Source organism: Protopterus annectens, chromosome 4.part1, assembly GCF_019279795.1.
Source record: "Protopterus annectens isolate FY-2018-M chromosome 4.part1, PAN1.0, whole genome shotgun sequence".
NCBI classification, from domain to species: Eukaryota; Metazoa; Chordata; order Ceratodontiformes; family Protopteridae; genus Protopterus; species Protopterus annectens.
This window is the reverse complement of record NC_056734.1, coordinates 452,348,081-452,367,369: the sequence shown is the minus strand read 5'-3', so window position 1 is coordinate 452,367,369 and position 19,289 is coordinate 452,348,081. Positions and strand designations below refer to the sequence as shown.

The window sequence follows — 19,289 nt, the reverse complement described above, 5'->3', positions numbered from 1 at the left end:
TAGAAATACACTAGAGGCAGCAATTCATATATATGCATAACCTTCGACAGAGCGAAAAGCCACCAGCTGGAATCAAATGAATTTATTCTACTTAAAACAGACTTTAAACGCACAAACATTCAAAATCAAATATAAAATTGAGTAAAAGTAAGCGCTTTTGTGTAATTAATATTAAACTTCCTCTGACACTACCTTAAATTACTTCACTTCCTTTTATAAACTTTCCTAACATCAAACAGAACCACATGACTCAAAGCCAACGCATGCCTACTAATAGCATTTTGACACTCTAAAATTATATACCACGATCCATTCTATTTCTTCGTAACAAATCTAATAAAATTACATTATAAATAAATTTAACATTTCATATTAAAAAAACTTCTAGAAAAAACAATAATATAACAAGTATATAATATATATTTTAAATATTAAATTAATTATATACTAAAACTTATATTTAATTTAAATGTTTATATATTTCCATTTATTATCATCTAAATTCATTATATTCATTAATTATTTAGTTTAAAAATATTTTACTAATAATTGCCTTAAATATCATAAATATTATGATTGTTATTGCACAAATACATATTAAAATAATGTTACCGGCCTTATAAGGGTGGAACAAATCTATTTTAATCTATTACTATTAATAAATACTTAAAATATTAAAATATGTAAAAAAATATAAAAAGGATTTTTTCAAACAGTAAAATATCTTTTATATATTATACTGTACATACTTGTTTATTTTCTATACTTATTATTGAACAATTATAAATATTAATAAGAGCTATTTAATATTTAATTTGCTTTCTATTTAATGCCATTAATTTTAATATAGGGGCTATTGTACTTCTTTCATTTATTCCCGGCCATGTATCTGCTTGTAGTTTAATTTGCCATTGTAATTCTTTTTGTTCAAGTATTAAGCCCCAAGGACTTCTGTCTTCTATTTCTACATGATCTATAACTGTAAATAAAATTGATGATTATTAAATTCATTAATATGTTTTGCTAAAGCATTATTTTTTCTTTATGGAATATTCTTGTTCATAAATCCTTTGTGATAAAGCTCTCTCTGTTTTTCCTATATAAAATATAGGACAAGAGTCACGCATTGCTAAATAAACTACTGATTTCGATTTACAGCTGTATTTATTTTTTAAAAAATATTTTTAGTTTCTCAAATAGGATTGTCCTATTTTAATTTTAAAACGCCAATTACAAGCTCCACATTTATTCATTCCATTAAATAAGTTATTTTTATATTATACTTATTTGATTTTAATATATCTTTAAAGCTTCTCCCTTTTTTATATACAATTTTAGGTATATGTTCTATATCTTTTTTACATTGGGGGTCATCCATTAGTATTGCCCAATTATTTACAAATATTTATCTTAAAATGTGATGCTCCTGGGGAAAAAGTAATTATTAGGGCTCTTGTAAATTTATTTTTATCTTCCTTGATTCTCATTAAATTATCTTGCACTATAATATTAGTCGTGATTTCATAATTTATACTCACTGAAAGACTTTGATTTTCATTATTTATATTTTTTCCAGTATTTTGGTTATGTAGAATAGGGTACAAATGGCCACTTGGTCTTTTTTGTGTTACTTCTGCTGTTAATCCATCTATTAGAGCTGGTGGATAACTTTTATTTATAAACATACTTCGCAAGAAATTACATTCTATCTGAAATTTTTCAAAATTAGTGACCATACGTGCCGCTCTAACTAATCCTTTACTACAGATTCTTTCTGGTATTCAGGGTGAGAACTACTATAGTGAAGAAAACTATTAGAATATGATTTTTTTTTCTGTGGATGACCGCAATGTACGTTTCATTTACGTAATCGTTAATAAGATTAATATCTAAATATTTAATCCTCTGTTCATTTATATTCCATATAAATTTAAAAAACGAAGTAGTTTCATTAATATAAATTAAAAATTCATTTAAAACATTTTTAGTGCCACTCCAAATAAGGCTGATATAATCTTGAAAGTGATGATAAGATTTGATAAATTTATATTTACTACTAAAAATGAATTTTTTATCCCAAAATGCCATAACTAAATTAGCGTATGTGCCTCCACACGGTAAACCCATTGCAATTCCTTTTTTCTGTAAAAAATATTTCTTATCAAATATTATATAATTGCTCAAAACTAGTTCTAAAAGTTCGATTGTAAGGTTAGTTAATTCATGATTTATACTGTATTGAATTAATAATTCATTAACCCATTCAAGCCCTATATCTTGGGGGATATCTGTGTAGAGGTCACATACATCAATAGTTACTAAAATATCTTGTTTATTGAATTCTACTTCATTCATGTGTTCTAAAAAAGTCCATGAGTCTTTACAAATATGTTTTTCATTTTTCACAGTCTTTTTTAACTCGTAGTCAACATATTTAGCACATGCTGAAGTAATAGAATCCCTTCCGTCTACTACCGGCCGCATTGGGGGATCATTTCTATCTTTATGAATTTTTTGATTTTCAAAAAATATGGGAATTCTGGGTGATATAATATTAAGATAATTATGTAAATCTATATCAATTCACCTTTCTAAAAACATATTGTTTATTTGTGCATTTATCTTTTTATATGCCAAATTTAATTCATTTAAAGGTATTTGTTCATATGTATCAGTTTCTAAAATAGAATTTAATTTTCGCTTATACAATTCATTACTCATTATAACCGCCCCTCCTCCTTTATCAGGCTTCATAATTCTATTTTTTTCTTTCTGCAAAGCCCTTAATGTAGTTTATTCATCTATATTTAAATTTGAAGGGTAACCAGTCATTTTACACATTTTATCTAAACTTTTCAGCTGCTATTCACACATTTTCTCATACAATAATAATTTCGGATGTAAAGGCGGATTAAAAGTACTACTAATGTTAAACTTATTAGACTCACTATAAATGGTATCATGATACATCAAGGAGAAATTAATTTTCCTTAGGAATAATTTCATATCAATCTTAGTAGTAAAATCAAATGGTTTTGAGGGAACAAAAGTGTAGCCCTTAGACAGTAAATTTGCTACATCTTGGTTCACTTCAATATGGGAGAAATTAAAAACTTTAAAATCTCCACCATTATTTACTATAATATGTTTAGATTCATCATTCAGTATTTCATCATTACTTATTTGAAAGTCATTCTGATCATAGCCATCAATTAAGTCCAAGAGAAATTATTATCTAAGTTCTCCATTGTTTGTTCTTGGGTCTGGCCCCTTGAAACCCCGCTGTTTGATGGTTCAAATATGGGGTTTTATTTTTTGAGTCTTTCGGACCTTCTCAATTCTGGAAATTCTTCATTATACACCAAATCATTATGTTGTCCAATGTCACTATGATCTTTTATTTTAATTTCATTGTTTGATTTATTATTGCTATAGCCATAAGGCTTTATTCTTCTTTGCCCTTCAGGATGCTTAGGATAAGATAACCCATTTGCATACTGATTCATATCTCTCTCTAATTTATGCATTTTCCCATTCTTTAACTTGAATATTTGCTGTTCGATACTATTATAGATTCTCAGCATATCATATTGAATATTGTCAAAAGAAATGTCATCTCTAATATCCTTGACTACTCGATCCAAATTGACCATATGCTGATCTCTTTCTAGTTGATTATATTTAATTATTAAATTCAATAATTCTTTGCCGCTTTTTTATCGAACAGCTGCAATAATTCAGTATGCAGTGGAGAACTGTAAACTAAACCTGCAGGGTAACGCCAAAAGCGTAACCCTTTTGGTATGATATTGCGTTTAATGCATTCTTTTAAATATGCATTCTCCAATTGTAATTTTCTACATTTAAGTAGCTTATAGTCATAGTCATTAAGCTTTGAGTCTGTTGAATCAGTGCCTTGAATTGGGTTTCCTGAAAATGCAAAAGACGAATCAGACTATTTGGTTAGGACTGGAATTGTTTTCCGTGTACCTTCCTTATGCACCGGAATATGTTCTTCACCACAATACAATGGTACCTGGTATATTCTATTATTCGAATTTCCATGTGTACCAATATTTTCTTTCGAAGAGTTCACACCATGTCTAAAATTTTTACCATTCAAGCAGTTCCCGTTGTCAAGGCATGCTGGCGTTAAATAGTCAAAAGAACTGTTTGTTTTTGAACCATGCAAGCTTCCGCTTGCATTATTAGCTTCTGAGCTGTTCAGTCTCTCATATAAGCCATCTACTCGTTGTGTAAGTTTCATAATTAGAGCTGTTAAATTCCCAATCGACCTTTCGGTCATGTTGATAGAATCATCCAGTTGTATGGCACTTTCGCTTGGATTAACTGACAACATAACTCCCAAAAAGAAGAAACCAATAAATACGACAGAGCGAAAAGCCACCAGCTGGAATCAAATGAATTTATTTTACTTAAAACGGACTGTAAACGCACAAACATTCAAAAACAAATATAAAATAGAGTAAAAGTAAGCGCTTTCGTTTAATATTAAACTTCCTCAGACACTACCTTAAATTACTTCACTTCCTTTTATAAACTTTCCTAACTTCAAACAGAACCACATGACTCATGAAGCCAACTCATGCCTACTAAAAGCATTTTGACACTCTAAAAGTATATACCATGATCCATTCTATTTCTTCATAACAAATCTAATAAAATTTACATTATAAATAAATTTCACATTGCATATTAAAAAACTTATAGAAAAACATAAATAATATAACAAGTATATTAAAATAATTATATACTAAAACTTATATTACGTAATTAAAACGTTTCTTTATGGCATATTCATGTTCATAAATCCTTTGTGATAAAGCTCTCTCTGTTTTTCCTATATAAAATATAGGAGAAGAGTCGCACATTGCTAAATAAACTACTGCTTTCGATTTACAGTTATATTTATTTTTTTTAAAAATGTTTTTTGTTTCTCAAATAGGATTGTCCTACTTTAATTTTAAAACACCAATTACAAGCTCCACATTTATTCATTCCATTAAATAAGTTATTTTTTATATTATACTTATTTGATTTTAATATATCTTTAAAGCTTCTTCCTTTTCTATATACAATTTTAGGTATATGTTCTATATATTTTTTACATTGGGGGTCATCCATTAATATTGCCCTACTAATTACAAATATTTCTCTTCAAATTTCATGCTCTTGGGGAAAAAGTAATTATTAGGGCTCTTGTAAATTTATTTTTTATCTTCCTTGATTCTCATTAAATTATCTTGCACTATAATAGTCGTGATTTCATCATTTATACTCACTGAAAGACTTTGATTTTCATTACTTATGTTTTTTCCAGTATTTTGCTTATGTAGAATAGGGTAAAAATGGCCACTTAGTCTTTTTTGCATTACTTCTGTAATTCTGTATTTTAATAAGTATTTGTGCAATAATAATCATAATATTTATGATATTTAAGGTGATTATTAGTAAAATATTTTTAAACTAAATAATTAATGAATATAATGAATTTAGATGATAAATGGAAATATATAAACATTTAAATTAAATATAAGTTTTAGTATATAATTTATTTAATATTTAAAATATATATTATATACTTATGTTTTTCAGGGGCGGCCACGGTGGTGCAGTGGTTAGCATTGCTGCCTCACAGCAAGAGGTTCTCCGGTTCGATCCTCGGCTGGGGTGCCTTCTGTGCGGAGTCTGCATGTCCTCCCTGTGGTCGCGTGGGTTTCCTCCGGGTGCTCCGGTTTCCTCCCACATCCCAAAGACATGCTGCAGGTGGATTGGACACTCTAAATTGGCCCTAGGTGTGCGTGTGAGTGTGCCTTCTGTGGAAGGTTGGGCGCCGGGCTGGCAACTCGACACCGTAAAACTCCACTGCCATTCAATGTGCGGACAAGGTGATCCGCTGTAGCGACCCCTAACCGGGAAAAAGCCGAAAGAAGAAGAAGAATATACTTATGTTTTTCTATAAGTTTTTTTAATATGAAATGTGAAATTTATTTATAATGTAATTTTTATTAGATTTGTTACGAAGAAATAGAATGGATCATGGTATATAAGAGTGTCAAAATGCTATTAGTAGGCATGCGTTGGCTTTATGAGTCATGTGGTTCTGTTTGAAGTTAGGAAAGTTTATAAAAGGAAGTGAAGTAATTTAAGGTAGTGTCTGAGGAGGTTTAATATTAATTAAACGAAAGCGCTTACTTTTACTCTATTTTATATTTGTTTTTGAACGTTTGTGTGTTTAAAGTCTGTTTTAAGTAAAATAAATTCATTTCATTCCAGCTGGTGGCTTTTCGCTCTGTCGTATTTATTGGTTTGTTCGTTTTGGGAGTTATGCATAACCTTACCAAATACTACAATCTACATTCTTTCTCTAGGTCCACAGTAGGTCCGCAGTAGGCTTTGCTAGGAGTATTCTCCAAGGGCTATGGGATTCTGACCTGTTTACCTTCTCCCTTGCCTTCCAAGCCTGTGTACTCCTTCCATATAGCTTAGATTACTGCAGCAGTGACCTGATGATCAGAGTTGTGTAAATGAGCTTGCCATAGCAGTAGATGTTCATGTAGATCACTGCTACAGTAGCCAGTTCCTTTCTCTGCCCACTTATTTTTGCTATTTTTTTGCCAGGGTATGGGATTTTTCATAGTATTGATCCTGTTTTAACAGGGCTCTGGCCTCCTCCTCCTGAAGTAGGAAAGCCGCAAGTTTTGCCTTCATAGTCACTGAGTTTATCCTGTGTATCTTATGCAGTGCAGTAGCTAGGTTATGTGAAAGGTGCAGTAAAGCTTTGGAAGTTGTCCGGCTGGTCCCTGTGGTTGAAAGTAGTCTGCCTAGGTAAAATTAAACCACTTAATGTAGACCATAGTAGCTTAGGCTACTGCAGCATTGATTTGTTTGAAGATTTTCTGTTACGCTAAATTTACTTACTGTGCTCTTTTTCTCTTCATTATGTAATTGCCATAGGTTGGTTGCCATAGTAATTGTGTGTGTGTGTGTGTGTGTGTGTGTGTGTGTGTGTGTGTGTAAGTGTATGTGTATATATATATATATATATATATATATATATATATATATGTATGTATATATATATATATATGTATATATATGTATGTGTGTGTATATATATATATATATATATATATATATATATATATATACATATATATATCTATATATAAAATTTGTGTATATATATATATATATTTATATATATGTGTGTGTGTGTATATAGATATATATATATCTATATATAAAATCTGTATGTATATATGTGTGTGTGTATATATATATATATATATATATATATATGTGTGTGTGTGTGTGTATGTGTATAGATATATCTCTACACTCACACACGCAAACATGCACACACACAATGCATACACAGACATATTTTTTTTTATATATGTGTGTATATTGTATGTTTGTGTATGTAAAATAAATATATATGTATGTACATGTATGATATACATCTCGGTAACCTGGATCAGCTTTTTTATAAAAAAAAGAAAAAGAAGAATGAAAAAAGATTATGACCCTAACTGCATAAACAGGTGCATCTCTTATTTGACTAAATAACTACCACATGAGCTCCATGTCACCTGCAAGGGACTAAATCAACCCTGGATTTTTAGCAATATCTAACCCATTTTAAATTAATACATCTAACACTGGAACTATTAGCTGTAGGAATCAGCAGATGAATGTAGACCCGACTTCCGCAGATCTGACTAAGGTACACGAAAGCACCACAGGACTGGTTCTGAGACTCTCTTTTTCTTTGTATTTACTGGTATGTCAGCATACCCAACAATTTTTATTCCTTTTTGTTTTATCACTTTTTATAATGGTTTAAGCTAGGAATGTAATTTGCCGGGAGGCAGTATCAGTGCCTAGGCAGTACTTAAAAATAACTGTAGTGTAGAAAGTGATAGATTAAGGCACCAGTTTGTTTATTTTTATTTATTTTTTTTTAATTTTCCATTTTTATATAAATGGACGTGATTTTGCATTTCAACCACAGTTTGCTGCATTTATGTTTTTAAGATTTTTTGAGTAGATTTTTTTTTTTTTTATCTTTCATTAGATGCAGTTGAAACATAGCGGTTACGTTTTTGGAAACTGGTACAACTTGATTGGTAAGGCATTGTTTTTGACTGTGCCTCCACTGGTGGTCCACCCCCCACCGATGGAAATACCTCTGAGGGAAGACATATCTTGATGAAATCCCCTTCTCTGAAAAAAAGTGCATGTTGTTACAAGCTTTAACATATTATCAAAGCAGCACTCATCTGCCTGTAAAGTAATATTTAAAAATAGAGATTGTAAAATTTACGTTACTACACTGAAAGGTAGTCTGTACCATTACTCAGTGAAGACAATTGAGCCGGTTCAATCTGATATGAACATTCCTTTACTGCATACGAGGTAGCATCTAGTATAACAATGAAAGATACACATGTAGCAAAACCGTACTTCAGCTTTACAGCATCATGACTGTAAGAATCAGTCTCTCATACAAAAGTAAGAAGTCCAATTATAGTCTCTTTTCTGCCTGTAACAGCAGTTTTGAGAATATGCAAGAATAAGTCTTTCCCTTGAAGCTGGTCTGCTGACGGTTTGTTTCCCATGATGTCCTTCAAGGATGCATCTGCATTCATCACATATGGGTTGTCCTGCCTCAGGCAGCCCTTCGGTCGGCCGTATTCCAAAGTCTGGGTCTGGCCTTGGCTGATGTCGCACTTTCCCCGACGTCAGAGTGTCTGGGGTATAAAAGCATCAGCCGACGCCATTTTCCTCAGTCTTTCTTGCCGCGTGGTGCCCGAAGCAGAAGCAGTTCGCAAGTGCCGGTCGGCCAGCTCCTGTGATTCAGCTACCGAAGACTTAGAAAAAGCTAAGTACCCCGTTGGGGACTCTTTCTTGCCTCAGCCGATGTCAGATAAAGTTAATAATTGTTTAACTTGTGGGAAACAAATACCTCATAAGGATTTCCACTCTTACTGCCTCTTGCCTAGGCCCAGACCACGACGTCTCGGCCTGTTCAGCCTGTGCTTCCTTCAACCGACAAACTCTTAGACGTCGGTCAGAGTTTGCAGAGGAATTCTTTGGGGCTAGTTTTGCTTACAAGATGCCGTCGGAGACTCCGACTTCGCATTTAGTTAAGAAATGGAAGGACAAGGACCGACACACGCGGGCCGCGGTTTCGGCTGAAACCACGGTCAGGCCTACCGCGAGTGTCTCGGTCTCGGCTGAAACAGAGTTCTTGGTACTTCCGATTACCGAAACCGCACAACCGATTACCTCGGCCCCGGAGGCCCCGGCCGAGTCGGTTATTGAATTACCTTCTGAAACTGGTGTCCAGGAACCTTCCGACACCATTCCTTTAGACAAGTCTACTCCTGCACGTGGTGCAGCCAGACCTCCTGCATCCATGTCCATTAAGGCTTTCTCTAGGGCTGAAGCTGCTAAACTTACTAAAGCTTTGCCTCCCAAGGTTACCTCTCAGAGACCTTCTGCTGGCTCACAGATTCTTAGCTTAGCTGAGGATCTTATCTCCTTAATTAGAGGTTCTCAACCTCATCCGGACAGGGGCTCTCAACCACCTCCAGACAAAAGGCCCAGGGTTGAGCCCTCTGACCCCCACTCCTCAGATGAGTCCACTGATGGCTCTACTCTGTCAGACCACCAGGAGGAGGCTTATTCGGCCTACGAGGATTCTGATGCTGAAGAATCTATTCCCTCGGCCTCCCCTCCTGAAGAGTTTTCCTTTGGAGAGACATTACTCTTTATGAGAGAACATTTTCAATGGCAGGGTCAGGAATCCTCTGATTCTAGAAAGAGATTAATGACCTTTTTACATTTACCTCAGCGTAGGCCTTTAGCTATACCTCCTGTTTTGAATGTCATTGATGATGTGTACTCTGATGCTAGTACAGCCCCTGACTCTCTCCCTCCGGCTCCTGCCAAACCTGACAGGTACTACAGGGTCCCGGACTCACATCTACACCTGTACAAGGCCAACCCTGCTGATCCAGAAACTATTTCCCAGGGCCCAAAAGGGGTTGCAGCTGCCACTGCTAGAAATCCTCTACCCTCTGAAAGGGAGTCCAGAGCTTTAGAGAGATGGGGTAAGAAAGTGTATACTTCTGCAACTCTTTCCATGAGGGCATTAAATTGTCAATTTCATATGATACAGTACCAAGAGTATTTGTTAGATGAATTGCATAAGAAACTGTCTTCTTCTGAACCCCTTGATCGCAAATCCCTTCAGGATCTGGTACATAACTCCCAGCAGGTTAGTAACCATTTCTTGCAGTGTGGTTATGATGCATTGGAAGCTTCATGTAGGTCAGCTATGACAGGTGCAGTCATACGTAGGCATGCCTGGCTGAAGGAACAATCTCTGCCAGACCATGTTAAAGCTAAGCTTTTGGATGCTCCTATGGAAAAGCAAAAATTATTTGGTTCCACGGCTCAAGAGGTCTTAAAGAAATTTGAAGAAAAGGCAAAATCTGTGCAAACAGTCAAAGACTTTCTGCAAGTCCAACCACCGAGATTCAGCAGAAATTGGCCTACTAAGAATTGGTCCTTTCTGGACTCAGACAGATCTCAGAGAGGCAGGAATAGGCGTGCCAGAGGTAGAGGGCAAGCTAGAGGCTCCTACAGAGGCCGTCAATGGCAGCCTCCCAACCAGAGAGGTAGTGCAGGAACTACAACTGCTACACCAGGACAGACTCAATGACTTTGTTTTGACTCCCGACCAGGGCTCAATTAGAAGCACCTTTGGGCGGAAAGCTTTCTTTATTTTCAAAAAATTGGCACAGCATTACAAGGGACACATGGACACTGCAAATAATAGACAAAGGATACAGGTTCCATTTCCACACATTGCCAAAAAGAAAAGGCATGCCAGACCTGCCACCAAATCAGAGGGCAGAGGCTTTGAAACAAACTTCCAACTTAATACAAATGAAAGCTATAGAAAAGGTACCTCTTTCAGAACAAGGCCAAGGGTTTTACTCCAGATTATTCCTTGTTCCAAGAAAAGAAAATCAATGGAGGCCTATTCTCGACTTGTCCGCACTGAATTCTTACCTCATTGTGCCAAAATTCAAAATGCTGACTCTACAGCAACTCCTTCCCATGCTGGGCAAGGGGTCTTGGCTGGTGACTCTAGACCTCAAGGAGGCATACCTGCATGTCCCTATCAGACAAAGTTGCAGAAGACACCTCAGATTTCTTGCAGGGTCAGAGCATTATCAATTCTCAGCATTGCCCTTTGGCTTATCTACTGCGCCCAGAGTATTCACAAAATGCCTGGCATCAGTAATTGCACACTGCAGACTTCAGGGGATTCAAATTTACCCATATCTGGACAACTGCCTTATACAAGCGGACAGCAAGCAAACTTTGTTAAAGGACTTGGATTATGCCATCCACCTACTGCAGGCCTTGGGATATACAGTCAACATCCACAAGTCAAGACTTGTTCCATCCCAAAGAATAACTTTTCTGGGTGCGGATCTAGACACAACCACCCAAATGGCCTTTCTCACAGAAGAAAAACAAAAACTACCAGATTACTTCAAGAATCTGACAAGACAAACTCAGCTGACTGCAAGGAAAATCCTGCAGGCCCTGGGTTACATGGCATCTTGCATTCTTCTGATTCCACAAGCAAGGCTGCATATGAGAAAATTACAATGGTACCTAAGGAGTTTATGGACTCAGCACAGTCACAGCTTAGAAACTTTGATCCCACTCATTCCATGCCTTCAAAAGGAATTTCTGTGGTGGGCTCAAGCCTGCCAGTCGAACAGCGGGTTGCCCTTCAGCAAGCCAAGAGCCAACCAAACCATCACTACGGACGCTTCAGACCAAGGTTGGGGAGCAGACATGGAGGGCAGATGTATCCAAGGGCTATGGTCACAAAGAGAGCTGCGCATGCACATAAACCAAAAGGAAATGCTGGCAGTGATACACGCAATCGAGGCCTTCAAACTTTTTCTTCATCAAGGCCACCTACACCACAGTTATGTGGTACATAAACAAGCAAGGAGGCACCCATTCCTACCCTCTTTGCAGACTGGCAATGAATCTATGGGAACTTTCCTTGAAAATCAATATACAGCTGCAGTCCCAGTTCGTGCCAGGGAAAGACAATATACTGGCAGACAGCTTAAGCAGAAATATCATGGATGCACACGAATGGATGCTGCACCCAGACATCTTCTTACTCATAACACAATCATGGGGAAGGCCGGAAATAGATCTGTTCTCCTCCACCCACAATCATCAACTGAAGAAATTCTGCTCAAGGACATACCACCCACAAGCATGGAAAGTGGACGCTCTCTCTTTCAGCTGGAAAGCTCTAACAGTGTATGCTTTTCCACCTCTCCCATTAATGACCAAGGTCTTACTGAAGATCAGGACAGAGCAGCCCAGAGTGATTCTGATAGCTCCAAGCTGGCCAAGACAGCACTGGTACCCACTGTTGAAAAGAGCATGTCACAGACTAAACCGTGGCCTCTCCCCCTATGGCCACTTTTACTGACGCAGCACAATTTCAAGACTCTGCATTCCAACCTGAAAACCTTGCAGCTAACTGCCTGGAAAATACCATGACGACTCCTCAGAATAAGCTATCCCAGAGAGTGAAGGATATTATTTTGGAAGCTCGACGGCCTTCCACAAGGAAGGCATATTCAGCAAAATGGAAAAGATTTCACACTTGGAACACAACAAAGGGGCTAGATGTGACAGTGATGAACATGGCACATATACTGGAATATTTGGCGGAATTGTTCCACAACGGCCTGTCTTACTCTTCCATTAAGATACATGCCTCAGCAATTTCAGCAGAATACAATGTTAATCCACCTGTCTTCTCTCATCCTCTCCTGAGACAGTTTCTAAGAGGAATCAAAAACATCAGTCCTCCAAGGAAACCACCTCTACCTACTTGGGACCTTAACTTCGTGTTGGAAAAACTAACACGATCTCCCTTTGAACCAGCAGCATCTGCAGATCTACAGTTTCTGTCTTGGAAAACTGCCTTCCTTCTGGCCATAACCTCAGCAAGAAGAGTATCTGAGTTACAAGCTCTAATGGCAGTACAGCCATTTCTTATCTTTCAGCAGGACAGAGTTTCATTGAGAACCAATCCTACATTTATGCCAAAGGTGGTATCCAGGGTATCTTTGAACCAAGCTATTCACTTGCCTACATTCTTCCCACAACCACAAAATAAAGGGGAGAAACTTCTGCACACCCTGGACATACACAGATAGTTGCGCTACTACTTGAACAGAACTAAAAGTTACAGAAAGACTGACCAGCTGTTTGTAGCATATGCTACTGGGGCACAAGGAAAAGCAATTTCCAAACAGACAATTTCAAAATGGGTAGGAAATTGCATTCGTTTTTGTTACTCCTTTCATGGAAAAACTGTGCCAGCTAACATTAGACCTCATTCCACGAGAGCCACAGCCACCACCAGAGCCTTCCTAAGAGGGGTGGCTAACAAGGACATTTTAGAAGCTGCTACATGGAGCTCTGTGCATACATTTGCCAAGCATTACAATTTACCTTTATACTCCAGATCCAGAGCAGGCTTTGCTACGGCAGTCCTGCAGGGTATCTTAGCTACACCATCCTTTACTTAGTACCTCCACCCCCAGATTGGCTATGGTATTCTACCCATATGTGATGACTGCAGATGCATCCTTGAAGGACATAGTACAGTTTTGTACCTACCATAAATGTAGATGTCCGATAGGTATGCATCTGCAGTCAGGTTTACCCTCCCTCCTTCCCCTCTGTGGTATACTTCTTGGGTACTTACCCCTCTTATAGCTAGCTGGGGGGGATCTATTATGGTGTATTTGTTTTTATAGTACCGTGCATGTTTGGATTTGTTTTTGCAATGCATATCTCCAAATTTTAGCCTTCCTTAGAGGGCACCTGGCATCTGGGGCAAGAAAAACTGAGGAAAATGGCGTCGGCTGATGCTTTTATAGCCCAGACGCTCTGACGTCGGGGAAAGTGCGACATCAGCTGAGGCCAGACCCAGGCTTTGGAATCCGGCCGACCGAAGGGCTGCCTGAGGCAGGACAACCCATATGTGATGACTGCAGATGCATACCTATCGGACATCTACATTTATGGTAGGTACAAAACTGTACTTTTCAAACATTCCGTTCCTGAAGAATAACTCCTCGGCCTTGCTCTTATCTTGCATGTCCTGTTGATAGAGACACAGCTGTATACAGACTTCGTCTTAACCTGCTTGTATTTGTTTGTAAAAAAAATTTTTAAACCCCAGTAAATGGCCAAAAGTTGCTGAATGCACAGGTGATATTCCCTCTCAACATGTGCCATTTTTGTTTACTGAAGAATTTAAAGTCTTTTTTATTTTAGCATCAGAGTCATCAGGCCACTCCTGTAAAAGTACAACAGAGAGTGTGTTGGGTCAGCTGCTGCCTGTAACACAGAGACATGTTAAACTTGGAGCTGTTAGCTCTGTAGCCTTGGCCAATGCTGCCTTTAAATCACAAAAAGCTGTATTTTCCTTTGGTCCTTACTTCAGAAAGGGCAATTCTTTCTGGCTAGAAAGCATGTCATGACAATTGTACCTTTTTACCTTTAACCCTGCCTCCTACAGTGTTTGAAGGACCTGTATCACTTTAGTTAAATGCTGTTTTTTTTTTTTTGCTTCAGACACAATTAGTGTATGCTTGCCCTTTGGCTGTTACCTACCCTCCCTTTTTGTAAAGGGTCCTTCATATTTTAACTGCATACCATAGCCCATGTACTGACTGTACTCGTAGTAGTATCTACTTGCAAACAGATTATTAATGACATGTATGCACAAGTATGACATCTTATTATAATTACCAAACAGGATTTTTGTTAAGCCATTTGGCCTGACAACCACTCTTGTTTCCCTGACCTTATAAATTTCAGTACCAGTAATATTTTATATTATGCAACATTCCCTGTAATTACCCATTCAAGCCTAGAATGAATTGAGCTTACATACTTTTTTTCTACACATTTCAGACGCTTAACCCATAACTCCTGCAGCACTTACTCGTATCTTCAGTCATTCGTTAATATACCTGTAACTTTAACTTGCTTAACTATGCATAATACTGCTTTTGCTGGAGTCTGCTATTTTTATGCTATCATATGGTTACAAAAATATTGTAAGAAACAAAAGAGAGACCTTTTCTGTTGTCTGCCTTTTGCTGCACTTTGAAAAGAAAATACATTACGTCAGTCTTGTGACGTCATGTCTTTACTGCGTTTAACTACTGTAGTAAATTATTTTCTATCAGCGTAGTTAACTGCTGTTGCTTTAACTCTTTACTAGCCAGATTATATTTGTCAGTATTTTGTTTTGCTGACTTTAAAGGACTCCTGCACTTCTGCAAAAGTGTTTACATATGTTGTCTGAACTTTTTGTTTACATATGTTGTCTGAACTTTTTAAACTCACTCTGACTGTGTCTTAGAAGTTTATTAAATATGTTTGTCAGTTTACCATGAACTTCGTCTCTGTTCTTATCTGTATTGTAATGTGCAGGGGTTTTATGCCACTTTTGCTGTATATAAGCCATGAAAATGGTGAGGAATAAAATTTCAGAAGCAATGCTCAAGTGCATCATTGCATACAGTGCTACAGTTTTAAGAACCCAAGCTTTACGTGTAATCATGTTATTAAAAATACCCTTCTGTTCATCCCACTTAGAGAGAGTTTTTCTCTAATTGAGCTTGTAATGTGTTAGCCTCCTCCCTTACAACAATTACATCATGCTGTGTGTCAGCCAGTTGCCTGTCATATGTTTATTGCAAACCGTTAACTCTTTTATTATACAAATAGCTTTACTGCCGTGTTTAATAACAGTTTGTGTCTTTTTTAGTCTGTGAGACTTTCAAAAACTACAATAAAAAAATCCAACGTATCACTGAAGACTTGACCACACAAAATTTATTCAGATAAACGTAAAGCGCTTTTCGTCGCTCAATGTTTGAACATTATTGCTTTAAATTGTAATTGATGTATAATGACAGTGTTTTTAGTGACGTGAGTATATATAAATAATTAATTAGACAAAGTGTTGAACGTCTGAAGAAGTTGCTCAAACATTGAGCGACGAAAAGCGCTTTACGTTTATCTGAATAAAGTTTGTGTGGTCAAGTCTTCAGTGATACGTTGGATTTTTTTATTGTGGATTTGGTTTGTTTCAAGTACTTAGTTAGACTTTCAAAAACTGAGAAAATGATTTTGTACATTTAGCAGTGTCAGCATGCGACTGCGGTGGTGGTGCTGCGGTAGCGTTGTCACCTCACAGGAAGACATTGTCCTGTACAATTCTCAGCTAGAGCATCTTCTGTGTGGAGACCTGCGTGAATGGGCGTACCTTCGTTGAGGGTTGTGCGTCAGGGCTGGCAACTTAGCATGTAAAAATCTACTGCCAATCATTAGTGGACCGGAGTTCCGCTGTGGCGACCCCTAAGCGGGAAAAGCCGAAAGACACAACAGCAGTGTCAGCATGCATTTTACCAGACGCGTTGCATTTATCACAGTAAATCTGAAAGTGACCCATGAGATCAAGATAAACTCCTGGAAATTAGACTGTAAAGTACAAACTTTGACATTTACATCGCCCTTTAATAAATCTTGAGAAACAGGAACCATTGTCTGTGCTTCAAGCATTACTTTATCCTGGTTGTGTTTCAGATTTTGTACAATGCGTACAATACGTTTATGACAAGGCATGCAAAAAGCAACATTTAAATAAAACATTTCTTTACATTCTGTGACATTTCTGCCCAATGTAATAAAGACTTACAGATGCTAACATGCTGATTATACTATGTATTTAAATAATTCCACACATCTACATATGATTCATATACATCAATAGTAAAATACTTAGTGCACTTCTTGGCATTTTCATGAATTGCATTCATTGTTAAAAGAAAAACAAAAGAAAATATTTACCACAAATGTTCAGGACAAGGTGGCCAGTCTTGACACGAAGATCAGTTGTGGAAGAATTCTCTGCTGTTAGTCACTAGATGCTGGTGATGTTAGGTCAGGCAGTATGACCCATACCTCGTATTTCACCAACTGTCTGAAGAAGAATTACCGTATTGCCTTGTACTGCACCGCAGTGTTTTCATCTGCCAGGCACTGGATAAAGTAGCAGGAAAAAAGAAGAGTTGACTTAAAAGAAGAACTGTGCAAGAATATCACACTGTGAGAGGTACCTCTGCAGGTCACACCTCCCTGTTTTGTTCAAACTGGCCTGGTCTCGCCACTGTAAAATTTATGTTACTATACCAAGAGGTAGTCTGTACCATTACTCAATGAAGACAATTGAGCCGGTTCAATCTGATATGAACATTCCTTTACTGCATACGAGGTAACATCTAGTATAACTATGAAAGATACACGTGTAGCAAAACCGTACTTCAGCTTTACAGCATCATGACTGTAAGAATCAAGATCTCTCATACAAAAGTAAGAAGTCCAATTATAGTCTCTTTTCTGCCTGTATCAGCAGTTTTGAGAATATGCAAGAATAAGTCTTTCCCCTTGAAGCTGGTCTGCTGACAGTTTGTTTCCCATGTTTCAAACATTCCGTTCCTGAAGAATAACTCCTCGGCCTTGCTCTTATCTTGCATGTCCTGTTGATAGACACAGCTGCATACAAGAGTTCATCTTGACCTGCTTGTAAATTTCGCAAACTGCATAGTTTATGAAGATAAAATATTTTACTTCTGATTTCTAATAGCAATGAATGCCAAGCTATATGCTTTAAACTAAGTGCACTTTTGTACTACACTGAAAAGCCGAGTATTTATTTTACATTTTCAGACAAATCCACTGAAAGACATTTTTAACTTGTTCACTGCTGAAAGCAGAGTATGTCAAATCTCACAGCGATGTCTTCAGACAAGAAGTAGCTTTCAGAATCCTACTTTCATTTTTAACCACCTTTCCATTGTGTGATACTGGATAGGATCTTTCCACTGCTATAGTCCTTTGGAGAATGTGGTACTTCTACAGGGACACTGCTAATTTTTTTTTCCTATAGGCCATGAGTTTTTTTAGACTACTGAGGTTTTTTACAGAGGTAATTGCAAGAGTAGCATATTGTGTGACCCAGGGCTCTCTGTCCTTGGTAATTAATGGGCCAGTATGCTTTATATCATGGCAGCCATGTCTCTTATAGGGACAGCCATGTAGACTGATAATGTTATTTCTTCTGAGCTATGACCAGACAAGGGCTATGGTCGCTGTTGGTTTGCAGGAAGGGGATGGTGAATTTTTAGCTTTCACTATTAGTACACCTTATGTAGTATAGGGTGCTGGTATTGTCCTTCAGTATAGTTGGAACTGAGTCTCTCTACATCACTGTTACTAGCGTGATTTGGAACTGAGTCTCTCTACATCACTGTTACTAGCGTGATTTGATATGGTAGCAATCATTTTGTAAGTACTAAGAGCCAGACACCTTGTTCTAGCAATGTACAACATTCCTCTGTAGTAGGGCAGTAGGTCTGCTAGCCTCTTATTTTTATTTCTCCTTTCAGGATTCTAGTCCTGCTGTCATGCTGATGGTGTCATTCTCTTGCATGATATGCTGTTAATATGGTTATCGACATAATTACATGATTGTTGTCTATCCTTTAGATTATTTCTGGCCAAGTGTTGGCTACTCTGTTTGGCTTTCCCATCACTGGTAATTTGTTGGTAATACCCATGTGACTTGTCAAGTACTAAAACTGGTACTCCCAGTTATTTTTAGTGTACCTTTTGCCAAACTGTATAAGAAAATGTAGTGCAGATGGTAATTTGTAATCTTTTTAGTTAAAGAATTTTCATATGATCACCTTTTTTTCTTTCTTATTGGAACTTCTTTACCATGTTTCCATGATGATTCATTGTACTAAGTATTCTTGGGATTTGCAGACATACTTCTATTTTGGGAGAATTGTGCACCCAAGGAATGTACTAGAATGCGAGGTGGAGTCTGAGTATAGGGAGTCATTAAAAGAGGGCATGGGTGTCAAAAGGGGAAAGTAATGAAGGGGATATGAAATATGTTCTTTTTAATGTGCAAGTTGTATTTACTCATTTATTAATTGTCTTGCAGCAAGAAGAAACAGCTCTGCAGAAACAGCAGCTGCTTTGGAAAGGCTACTTCCTCGAGGATGTCAAGTGGTAGGCGTTGTAGCCCCTGGAATTGTGGGTAAGCG

General features: G+C 37.0%; 1 protein-coding gene across 1 annotated transcript in view; it reads left to right on the top strand.

Moving 5' to 3' along the window:
* Window positions 1-19,289, top strand: part of FBXO22 (F-box protein 22) — a 381,068-nt gene that overhangs the window by 113,486 nt on the left and 248,293 nt on the right. The window contains exon 4 of the mRNA XM_044070271.1: window positions 19,187-19,282. Within this exon, the coding sequence (XP_043926206.1) occupies window positions 19,187-19,282 (96 nt within the window). The remainder of the gene's footprint in view (window positions 1-19,186; window positions 19,283-19,289) is intronic.